At 39.7% G+C, this 12,646-nt stretch overlaps 1 protein-coding gene across 2 annotated transcripts in view; it reads left to right on the plus strand.

The window, feature by feature from the left end:
• FLT1 (fms related receptor tyrosine kinase 1) overlaps positions 1 to 12,646 on the plus strand; it is a 117,695-nt gene that overhangs the window by 30,131 nt on the left and 74,918 nt on the right. For both annotated transcript variants that reach the window (XM_040583401.1, XM_040583402.1), the window contains exons 5-10: positions 2,119 to 2,281; positions 2,369 to 2,505; positions 4,048 to 4,222; positions 6,177 to 6,294; positions 8,279 to 8,448; positions 8,859 to 9,018. In XM_040583401.1, the coding sequence (XP_040439335.1) occupies positions 2,119 to 2,281; positions 2,369 to 2,505; positions 4,048 to 4,222; positions 6,177 to 6,294; positions 8,279 to 8,448; positions 8,859 to 9,018 (923 nt within the window). The remainder of the gene's footprint in view (positions 1 to 2,118; positions 2,282 to 2,368; positions 2,506 to 4,047; positions 4,223 to 6,176; positions 6,295 to 8,278; positions 8,449 to 8,858; positions 9,019 to 12,646) is intronic.

Genomic DNA, 12,646 nt, shown 5'->3' on the forward strand with positions numbered 1-12,646 from the left:
TGTTGAATATCACAACATTAAGTGTTGCAAAACAGGATCATATTTATAAGCACTGTCTTTCCAAGACCTGGACATATCCTGGATGTTTCGGTTACTTTCCCATTCTTGGAGTAAGGCTGATACAAATTCAGTAAACCATCAATTAACTAATTAATGTGAAGTGAATGCATTCCCTGGGAAATGTGAGTCTAGGGAGGCTCTGAGGCTCTGACTTCACTCTTTCTTCACAGTGTATGTGAAAACTCTTGGAGGAATATGCTCAGAAACAGTCTGTTTTCTACCAAAGCGGCAAGAGGATAAATCCAGTTGAAGCCCTTGAAAGCATAACTAGTTAACCCAAAGCTTGAATACTTGTTTTATTTAGAACAGGAATGGCAACAGAGCTCTTAGAGTTCGATATTGTTGAATGGTAGCCAGCATGCTGTAATGTAATGGGCTTTATTTGAGTGTGCGCGCGTGTGTGTGTGTAACACACTTCCCCTGTGATTTGCATGCTTATTATAGCATCTTATCAGCTGTTGTAAAGATAAGGAATTCTACCACAGCATTTTGTGCTCTGTAATTATTGTTCATTTGATTCATTGTGCCTTTCTGTTGGAGGAAATGGCGTGAGATGAGTGGAGGTGATCTCAAGGGTAGCTTTTGGTGTGTGCAGAGCAGCAGCATCACGACTGCCGTGTTTTGGAGAGAAGCTGTATCATTCAGGAAGGTGCTGGGCAGCCATGCTTCCCCCAGCCTCTGGCAGCCACTCAGGCTGGCTTTGGCCATAGGAAGGAGAGGACTGGCCAGTGCTTAAGTCCTTTGCTCAAATAAAGGGGAAGGAGGAGATGAAGGGGATGTAGTGAGACTGGGTACACAGTAAGAGGTGATGGGCTGCAAGGTGCTTATTTGATCCAGGCGCCTTTGCTTAGGGCAATAATTCACTCAAACTCTACTCTGTGTCATCTTTAAAAATATGTTATTTTTACCATAAAAGCAGGCTTTATAAAAGAAGAATCACATGAGGCTTTGTATTCATGTCTGATCTCTGTGTTACCCAAATGGTGACATTTATTCCATTGATAAGGCATAACAAAAACCCATGACAAGAGATCTTGTCTGCACTTCAGTGCCTGTGTCATGCTTTATCTTTTCAGGGTTTTCTTGATACCTTGTTAAAATGGGGCTTAAAAGTCTAAGGACTCTCATATGAAATATTTTTTTTACTGCTGGCAAAGTGAACACTTGATCCTATGTGGTAATATTTTAGTCCACGTTAGCTTTCAGGTCTAAAGTTTAAAAACACCTGATGGCTTTACATTAAGTACTTTTTGGGTCCTCAGTTTCCAAGGGACTTAGAAGTGCCAAATTTTTAAAATGTGCGGGATACTTTTTCTGTGGAAATATGATGTTTTTAGTGTTTCAAGGCGTCCTTTCAAAATCTCTAGTCAATATGACTTTCCCCATTCAGTATAATCAGTAGTTCTCAACAAAAGTCCCCAAGGAAGCTTGTTGGCTTTAAAATTTGTACTTCACATTGCATGTGATCACTTAGAGATGTGTACTCTGACTGGTCAGCTTTGGACAGCCAGTCATGTCCTTAACTTCTTTTTTTTTTTTTTTTTTTTAAACAGTCCAGTCCTTCAGACAACATAAACGTGAGAAGCATCAAATTGAATCCTGGCAGGAATTTGTTAAAGCCACGAAATGACAGCAAATTAAGTCCATTTATCACCTCCATTGAAATATGTGCATTTGTGTCTCAGTGGTGAAACCAGGATACTTAATTGCAAAGGTTTGCCAAGATGAGCACTTTAGCTGCCAACCAGGAGCCAACAGAATAGCAGCCCAAGCGCTGAGGCTAATGATAGTGTCAATCTATTGTGTCATAAATTACATCCTGTTATAAATAATGAAATCTTGGAAACAAATAAAACATTCACATTCTTCACCCAGATTTTTCCTCTATTTTGTGATGAAAATGTGACTTGAAAAATCTGCATAATTAAATGTCATCCGTTCTACTTTGATTGGCATTTTTTAGGGTGGGTTTTTCCCCATTCCTTTTTATTAGGCTGCTTTGATTAGAGAGTGGCATGAGGATGAGTTGTTTTTATGACGTGTGTTTGACACTTCCAGATTCCACTAGAAACCCTAATTCCTGATGGCAAGACAATAATCTGGGACAGCATGAAAGGCTTCAGAATACCTAAGGCAACCTACAGGTTCATAGGGCTCCTGAGCTGCGAGACAACCATCGGTGGACACACGTACAGCACAAAGTACCTAACGCACCGTGAGAGTAAGTAGTGTTCTCTACTCCCTGTCTTTCAGAAAGCGCTCTGCCCTGGTGACGTTACTCACTTTTTTTCTTCTTTGTCACATGCAGCCAACACGATTTTTGATGTTCAGTTAAGCACCCCGCGTCTTGTCAAGTTGCTGAAAGGAGACAGCCTAGCAATTAACTGTACTGTCACCGCAGCCTGGAACACCAGAGTGCAGATGACGTGGACTTATCCTGGAGAAGTGAGTGCTGTGGTTGAAATGAAGCAGCCAGGGGTTTCCCACAGATCATGCTGTATCTAGCATCCTGGGAGGAATTTTGCTTCGAAATGCTTGCCGTGGTTCGCATTCCATCATTTTGACCCTTGCTGACATGCCTCTTAAGGTTTCTTTTTTTCTTTCTGGTGCCTAATTGAGTAAGTAAACATGTTTGCACAATATACTCTGGTTATATTGCATAATCACGAGCAAACGCTAGAATTGTTTCATCCCCGGGAGTGTCTTTTCGACCTGGGGAAATGATAGAAATTTATCATCCAGTCCCAGGCAGGGGCTCTTTCTTGTAACAAAAAAGTTTGCCATGAGGCTGTCTTTCTCAACACATTCATTTCAAAGACTGGCAGACAGTCAGGCACCCGACTTGAGCATGTTTAGAAAAGATATTTTGATTTAGCTAGCCAAAATCTCATTTGTTAAGTGTCACATGAACAATCCTCTTGTTTTGACAGCTACAGGCATGATCTTGAATGTGCTTCTCCTCCCCCCTCACTGGGAGCATCCTCATAAATATATGTCGCTTACAGAATATCTGCCAGGGAGTCAGTGTAAAGCTGATAAGAAATTTGACATTAGTTTAAGGTTTACAACTCCCATTCCTTTCATGTCAGTTTGATTTATGCTGATGATTCAAGTGAAGATCATCTATTATGTCATTCATTGTGCCTAATCACAAACTGAAATTATGATTACATTATATAAGGCAAGATTAATGCAATTGTTTCTTGCATACTGTAGCCTTTTTCCCTGGCATTTGTTCACCTCAGAAATAAACAACTTAGCAAAAAGAGAAATGTTCCAAATTTATTATATTGCTTATTGCTGTCTTACCAAGCCCTAGCTGGACACTACACTTGTGAAATTCTGCTTTGTTTTTATTGGGATGGTAACTGAAGGGTGCTCAGTGTTTATAAGACACCAACAATGTCCTGGGTTAAATAAACTTTGAGGCCAAAGGCTGAGGGGGAGTTGCAGGAAATAACTCCTCAGATGCACATCATCTTCGGTTCCACCCTGTTATTCCCTTGCCAAATCTAGTCCCTTTTCCATCTATAGCGTTTCCAGAATTCTCCCCTTCTTGTGTTGATGCTCTCTTCTTCTGAATGTCTGCTGCCTATGGCACTGAGTCCAGGCACCGATTTATGTGCTGCTCTTCACACCATGGCTTCAGGGATTTTTACGAGCAATGCTGGACGAGGTGCAGTGGGGAGCTGGGGCATGTTGGTGTGGCAAGCCATACAGAAGGGATGATCTTCATCTGGAAAGAACTAGTTTGGATGCTATTACAACCCTGGAGAAGATAAGAATGAATTGCCATATAATGTTACATATAATTTTTTTTGTTGACCCTCTGGAAATGTTAGGCATCTTTCCCATGTCTGTGCTGTACAGGGAGATCTGGATTATTTTTTTTTTTAAGGTATGGTGGCAGTACAGTAAAATAAAAATCTTAATAATAATGAAAATTGCTTTGATTAAGCTCGCTTTTGTTCATTTTTGCTTTTATAGGCAAGGAGAAGAGGTTCTATAACGCAGCGCATTGACCAGAAGAATACAGAAGCCAATATTTTTTACAGTATCCTCGTTGTTGACAAAGTGCGTGATATTGATAAAGGCCAGTACACCTGCCACGTGAAGAGCGGGCCATCAATCAAAGCTGTAAACACAACAGTCATTGTTTACGGTAAGAAGTGTTGCAGGTTGTTGGAATACAGAATGCTCGTGTACCACAGGCAGTCATAAAATAGCTTTACATGACACAAAGTGGGAGTGAATTTATAGCTCATTCGTCATGGGCAGAAAAAGGAAGGAGACCAGAGAGAATATGTGCCTTTTCTTTCATGACTGTTTTGTATTATTGGTAGTAGGCATGTTAGTATTCAGTTTGATCACTCTCATCTGCTACATACTGTGATACCTTGTCCTCAGTCAGTTCTGGCAGATGCAATCCGTTAAACTATATTTTAATAAAATAATAAGTACAAGCTGAATTTAAGTAGAAGAATCTCACTTCTTCTTCTACAGTAGTTATTTATTGTTTTCTAAAAAAATTAACGAAGAATTAGATACACTAGCTCTACATGGAGCAGGTAGCTGCTAGACCATTCAATAAATTGAAATGAGCACAAGATACTGCAGCTCTTTAATATGGTTTTACAGTGGGAGCCTTAAACGAGCTCCCTATGGTCTGCCTGGGCTTTCTGTGAAAACTGTGAAATCTGGTGTTATTTCAGATTTATGTGAATTAGGACTTTTGTGCACTGGGGCTCTATGACAAGCTGCCTTATTTGTGGCATCCTGTTACAATTAGGACTGTCCAGGATCTTTGGAGCATCATTGGTATTAAGGACCAAGCAGCTGGTGGGTGTCCTCTATGACAGATGACTCATGGGCAGAATATTGATTTGTTCCATGTTTTCAGTGGTCTACCTTTTCTCCGTCATCTGGAAGCATGGACTAAAGACCCCATGCTGGTATTCTTAGAGGGTATTTCAGTCCATTTTTTCTGTTTAATCCCTGGACTAAGTGACTGGGAGCACCGGATGATACGATCATATCATATTGTGATATCCACTTACTGTGCTCAATGATACATCATGATATCCACTTACAGTATTCTTAAACAGATAAGATGAAGCTGTTAGAAACTGAGTTTTAGATTAAAATTAAAGTCAGAGAAGCTGCAGCTGTTGAAGCCACCCTGTAAACTCTTATTCACATAAGCAGCCCCATGTATGGGATACCCACATTAGAAAGAGCCTGTGTGAATAAGGGTTTGCAGGATCAGGGTTGTGTCTTTATAACTTGACTTGTGTAATCAAACTGCTCATTTATCTTGTGCATCTTATGTGGCAAGTGTGATTAAACTTTGCACTTGTTTAGTAGATATCCAGCATCCTTATGGACAATCAAACAGTTTTTCATGTTTTGAATGTTTTATTTTGCTCACGTGCAGTTTGGGGGAGGGGGGCAGGGGATAGGGAGAGGTATGGAGATTTTCACTGTATTGTATGAATATTATGTTTTACTGCCTCTGGTAAAACCCATCAACTTGCCAGAGAGTTTGAAATATGGGGCAGTACAACTGGAAAAGAACAAATTCCAGCAGGTTGAGATTGTTCCAGTGAACTGATAAAGGTTTGTTTGTGTGATGAAACAGCTGTTTACCAATGATACAGAACGTGTCTGCCTTTTCCTTGCTGTTTCTCTGGAGTTCGGTTAAATCCTCACCGGCAGAATATTTTCTTTTGGAATACCCATTGATGTTTGGTCTTCAGGAGTAGAAGGGTCATCGTGATCATCTAGTTCAGCTTCCCATGTACCAGGAACCACCTTATCTCTTGTGCCTTTTTTTTCTGACTGAAGCACAGTGTGAATTTGGCCAGCGTCTCTTCTCCAGGCACATTCATGGCTTGGGAACTGTATTTCAGTTTCTTGTAGGTTTGTGGTGAGTTTCTTTACAATTTATAGATCTCTAGGTGGAGGTTAGGCTTTGTTCTTGTTGTTGCCGTGTGGAAACACCAAAATTACTAAAGATCATTTTTGTTTGGGTTCCTGTTCTTTTTAGTAGAACAACTGTTTTTGCAGGCTGAAAATAAAAATCAGTAATACAGTGCACTCTTTTTCTTTTGTTTAAGATAAAATGTTTATTAATTTGAAACGTCGAAGAAAAACTGCACTGGAGGCTGTAGCTGGAAGAAAATCCTATCGTTTGTCGATGAAAGTGAAGGCATTTCCCTCTCCAGAGGTTATATGGTAGGACCAACAGTTACCTCCACGTACGCGTACTGGACCTTGTCCTAGATGAAAAATAGTATTGGTAAAATGTTCAAATAAGACTCCTTGAAACGGCAACAAACTGGAAACAATACAGTTGTGGAGTTTTATTGGAAGTTTCAGGGTTGTCCTGGGTTTTAACAATTTATGAGAACATACTTTTGCATGCAAATGCAAAAAAGGGTATCTGGGCAAGTTTAGAGCTCAGATCCTCAAATGTTAGCTATGTCTCCCACTGAAATCAATGGACACTCTGCAGCTAAATATCTCTACCAACTTTAACTGAAGTGTTGCATCCAGCTTCACTCAGACCTAGACACAAGACCTGAATTTGCTTTTCAGACAGTAGGAGAAAGAAAAAAAAGATTTTCATTAAAATAATTGACTGACTCGAGTCATACAGACATGCACTATTAAAAAAGCATAGAAGCTGGTTTTATTATATAGTGATCTGCAGGTTATAGATCTACTTTAGTGACTGGAGCATTTACTTTGGCTTACATACACTGTGCTAAGAAAACTTCTGAACAGTTTTTTGTATTAACCCAAACCACATTCATATAAAACAATGTTATCTATTCATGATCTCAAGGTTTTTTTTCATTTGAATAGTTTTAAACACCAGTAGCTCTGGCTCAACTCATTGCACTTTAACAAAGGGTCTGTGACAAGACTGATTAAGAAAACAAATCATACATACATGAACAGTGAGTGTCCATGATACTCACAGGCAGGAATTTTGCTGCAAACATTTTGGTTTATTTTACAAAACCTTTACATGTATGGCTCCACACGGAAAATTAAGCGGCAAAAGTGTAGCTGATGCTAGCCATTTGTACAGTATTTTGTTTCTTTAGTGGCTGGGCTTGCTGACTACACATACAGATGCAAAATTTCTGAAATACAAAAAAATCCATTTAAACAAGATCTATTTATTTATTTATTTATTTATTCATTCATTTATTTATCACTCTGAGATTGGTAAAACACTGGAACAAGTAGTCCAGAGAGACTCTGAAGTCTCCATCCTTGGAGATACTCAAAACCAGACTGGAAATGGTTTTGAACAACATTCTGACCTTGCTTTGAATAGGAGGTTGGACTAAGTGATCTCTAGAGGCTTTTTCTGCCTCATCTACTCAGTGGTTCTGTCCAGTGAAATGCCTAAATACATTTTTATGATCCATTTTTTAGTGCTCCCTCCTCTAATAACAGCAAGAATCTTCCGTAAATACTTACTAAAACTTGTGAATCATTTTAATCAAGTCCTTCTTGATAGTGAAACTATGTTGCACTCTTCTGCTAACATCATGTCAATCTTCATACAGCAACCTACCAAAATGTGCTCCACACTGTATTTTAGACTTTGAAGACAAGTGTTGTGCTTCTTCAGGATTCATCTGTGTGTGAGCAACAGTTCGTACTTTCTACGTTCATTTTCTGTTATCTTTAAAAACATTCACTTGATAGCAGGATATCTGATTCTTAAATGCTTATCTAATCTCCTTACTCTTCCTCTTCCTAAAATCACAGCTGTGCTTAGGCTACTGTAATACTTTGTCCCAGGATGTATTCTGAGGTCATAGAGAAATGGTCAGCTCTGGATGATGCAACCTTTATTTGTGTGAATGACTTTCAGCCAAAATGGTTGTCTTCTAGACTAAATGGCGGCACAAGCATGGAAAACTGGGATCATCAGAGAGAGAGTTGTGGTTTTCAGCAACTCTCAAATACTCTATCAGATCCTTATTGATTTTAATGTACACAAAGGTATTATCCAAAGTGCTTTATAAATATCAGCAATCTTATTTGTAAGGGAAGGATAAACCTCTGGTAAACAGAATCTTGGACTGTAAATTCAATCCTTGCCCAAAGATCAAGAAATGTTGTGAAATGAAATAGCACAGGCAGTTTAAGCAACATTATTTTTCAAAAGTTTGATTTCTGGAATTCTTTTAAACAGGTTAAAAGATGGACTACCTGCTGCTGAAAAGTGTGCTCGGTACATGGTTAAAGACTATTCATTAATCATCAAGGATGTTGCCGAGGAAGATGCAGGAAACTACACTATAATACTGAGCATACGACAGTGGAACTTGTCTAAGAACCTTACAGTCACCCTTAGAGTAAATGGTAAGTTTACAATATGTTCCCATTCTTCTCCTGAACATGTAAATGCTAAATTTTCATTGAGCTAGATTTTTATTGATCTTGCACTGTTCAGGTCATTGTGGGTTTTCTTGCTGGCTTTCATGGACCCAAACCCAAGGCCCATATGCAGGGTGACAGACCCATCTTGCAATCAGAAGACAGCCGCTGGTTTTCGTTAGAAGGGTTTCTGTCCTCCACAGTCAAATACTTGTTCCTGATGACTTAAATGTGTTACTAATTGCTCATCTGACTTCACTTAGGCCTGCTGTTTTCCTTTGTTCTCCTGGGGATTTTTCTTATTACTCACCCTGCAGAAATGTAGCATTTTCATGATCATGCAATACACTGGAAATTAGCTGGTTTTAATTGCTTTTAATTTTTACCCTTTACAGTGAAACCCCAGATATATGAAAATGCTGTGTCATCATTCCCTGATCCCAACCTGTATTTACTGGGCAGCAAACAAGTGCTGACATGTACAGTGTATGGTATTCCTCAGCCTAAAATTACATGGATGTGGTATCCCTGTAGACAAAACCATTCTAAAACAAGGTAGGACAACTTCCTTCCTTACGTGTAGCATGTCTTCCCTTACTATTACATCTAAATATTTACTTTTTTACAAGAATAAAGCTTGCCATGACCAATGCTTAGTTAGTAAAGTTTGTATAACTTTAATCCATGTATTTTTTAGTAAACATGCAAGCACTGCATTTTTTTCTGCATCATTATTTGAAAATGGAGGGCAGAGCTGTTATTTTGTATTGCTACACAAGTTTATTTACAGTTCACTGCTATGCATGTATGCAATGTCTAAAGGTGATGATTGCTTTTTAATTTTTATGAGGGAAGCCTTGCAGATAATGCTTTTCAAACTTCACATGCTTTCTCACGGAGGAGATTTCCATGCTTTCCACCACGCTTTCCTCCACACACAATGATTTCCCTGCATGACTTCTTCTGAAATTCAACAGAAACTATCTTAAAGACTCTTTCCGTTATGAAGGTTGAATTCTCTTACAATACATTGGCTCATAGATTCAGTTCAGCGAGCCAAGTGGGCCAAGCTTTCTCCAGATGATATTTCAACAGGATGAAATACAAATGGCACCATACAAGCTTACTTGATGCTGATGTGGCACTTAACTAATCCTTTTTTATATTTAAGATTTCTTTTGAAATCTGTTTCTTACAATTACAAGTTTGTGCGTTGACTCATTTATCCAAAGCTCTTCCCACATCATGAAATCTGGCACAGTCTTAATGATTAACATTCAACCTCCACAATGGCAATAGCATTAAGCTGCTATCAGAAGGTTCAAACATGCAAGGTATTTGGATCACAGCACAATGAAGATATTGAAAAACCTAACAAACGTTTAGGAACCAACACTTTCTCAGCTTCAGTTGAAGATAATCACTTCACGTAGGATTTAACTTCTTTAATGCTTTCCTAGCACTGGGTTTTAGCGGCAATCCAGCCAAACATTTAATCACATGCTTAACTGCAGGGATACAAGACACCTCCTTCAATTAAATAGGATAAACCTGTTATTTCAAATTAAGGGTGCTTTGTGACCAGTGAGACAGCGGTCAGCACTCCCTAGAAGCGCACGCAGTTTTTCCAGTTACACTTTGCTTTGGGACTATGCTAATGGGTGGCCTTCTGTGCCCTTCTCACCAAGAGGTGGCACTAGCAATCTCTCCTTTTGCCGGAATAGGTATAACCTGAGGTTCTGCTTTCCGAGGACAGGTGAGGGCTGCATTTACTCTATCTGTTCAGTTACCTTCGAAGGACAAGTCGCAAAATTCTGAGTATTAATTTATTTTTGCTCATAGGTGCAAAGTGTAAGAGAAGAGAAATCACAGTACTTCTTAAGTAGAAAAAACCCTGTGAAAGGCATATATGCAAAGTTTCAATCTTTTGGTTTCTTTCAAATGTTTATATATCTATGCATACCCTGGGCTGAAATCACAGTGCGGCACTGATAAAACAGTTGGCTCTTCTTTGGGAGCTGGGGTGGTGCTCGTCCATTGTCAAATATTTCCTGCTGTTAACAGGCAGGGATCTGCACTGCAGCACGGGAGAGCGTGTCATCAGAAACAGAAATTAATATCCGCTAGCAGGTGTTTAATAATGTGCTAAACTGTAGACTCAATTAAATGCTAATTAGAAGTGTGTTTGAGCAGGTGATCAAAGGAGAAATGTAACAATTTGAATCAGCTATTGGCTCAGTTACAAGGTTGTTTCCAGACTTGCTTCCAAATTGCCTTCATAATTGTTCTGTGCCGATTCTCTTTAACCCCCTCCCCTTCCTTCTCTTTTAAATGCTCATTGAAGTAGTCTGCAGAACACCATTTTTAATGCTTTCCCTAGGAGGTGTGGAACAACTTTCTCTGAATAATATGGTGACAATTGACTATTGCAGAAAGGCAGAAATACCTGATAATTACATTTTGTCTCCTGCTCCAAGAAGGGAGCAAGAGTGGACTACCTTGGCAGCTGGCATGCCTCGCCTAGGTTGATGGCTATGCCAGTTCGAGTGTTCTTGCTGAAGAACTGGGGAGCCCTTAAATCCCACCTATTTCACTATACTTTCCTCATGTAGGGGGAGGTTTGCCTAAACAACAGATTTAAGGTGCGTTTAGCTTGTGCAGCAGATAAAAAAAAAAAATATCTTATTATGCCATTAAAACATTTCTTTGGATTTACCTGCCCAACATTAGGTTTCCAAGGCTAAAATGTTGTTCTATTTGTGCTCAAGTAGTGCCTATTTCTGTGCACAGATGTACCTTGTACCTTAAGTTAATAAATCCCCGCAGGTTACCGTTATTCAGTGTCTGGCAGTGGGGAGTCTCATCAAGTCTCTGAGTCTCATGCCACAGGACAGAATGCGCACTGAGTAAAAAGATGCTGTTGCTGCGAAGACCTTGCAGTGCACAGACCTGTTTGCTCCAGGATTTATATATGTGCTTAACTTGACATCACTTGAGTACTATCACTGCAAGCTGGGGAATGACACTTAGTGGATAAATTAGATTTTATTTTTGAAACACTATTGCCTATGGGCTCCTTAATAGAAACCATTAGGTTATCTGGCTCCTTCTTTCAGTTTCTGTTCCAGACAGTATTTCTACTTAAAAAAATCTAAAAATACCTCAATGGATTCCATTGCTTTTAAATAAAATGCAGATATATTTTAATGCTTTGTGATTGATACAGTCAATTTGCATAACTTTTCTCTCTGCTTCATTCAGGCCGGTAACAGGAGGCCAGCCAAGTTAAACAGTTTCCATAGTTTCCTGGTAGCAAATTTTAAAAAAAATATTAAAAAAATCTGTAAAATTGCTCAACAAATGTGACTTCTTGGAATGTGGAGCGACCAACATTAAAATTTCCTGTTCTTTATTTTCTGCTGAAATTGCTTAAACCAACTCTGTTGCCATTAAATAACCTTCTCTTCTGATGTTCACCCCAGCAAGGAAACATAGAAGTGTCAAGAAAAACTGTCTGGGGCAAAAAGTAATGGTTTTGGGGTTTTAAAAGCTTATACAGAGCTAGTAAATTCAGAGATGGCAGGCAAAAACAGTAGAAGATGCAATGAGAGTTAAAATAAAATGCAATTAAAAAAATTACAGATTAGTCTTTCTTAAATGACCAAGATACTACTTTACTTTCCCAGTGCTATCTTACTGCAGCTTGCTCTGCTGCTCTGTAGCTGGCATACACATTCCCCGGCTGTGCAGCCCCTGGTTGCTCAGTGGCTGTAGCAGAAGGCAGCCTGTGGGACACTTGTCCTGCAGTGTCCATCAGCCTCCTTGGCCCCTTCCCTACTGCCCTGGAGTTGTTGTTTCTGGCCTCCTTTTGGCTGAGGTTGGGTTGCCAGCAGAGGCATGCGGAGGGGCAGCCAGCGGCAGGGCACGCCGAGGGTCTGTGGAGCCAGCCAGGCTGGGCTCCACCTAAAACTGATCAGCTCGGAGGCTGCAGCGTGAGCATCTGCATGCTGGGAACGCCTGATGTTAATTGTTCTTCGTCTGAATCTCTGGAGCAGATTTGTGTTTATCTTAAACTGGCCTTGCAGATCCTACCAAGAAAGGCATGTGGGATGCTGATACTGCTCAGTGGAAGCACTGGTCTCCTCAGCGGTTGTGCAGTGTCGTTTGGGGTAGTTTCTTTCTC

This window comes from Falco naumanni, chromosome 2, assembly GCF_017639655.2.
Source record: "Falco naumanni isolate bFalNau1 chromosome 2, bFalNau1.pat, whole genome shotgun sequence".
Lineage (NCBI taxonomy): Eukaryota > Metazoa > Chordata > Aves > Falconiformes > Falconidae > Falco > Falco naumanni.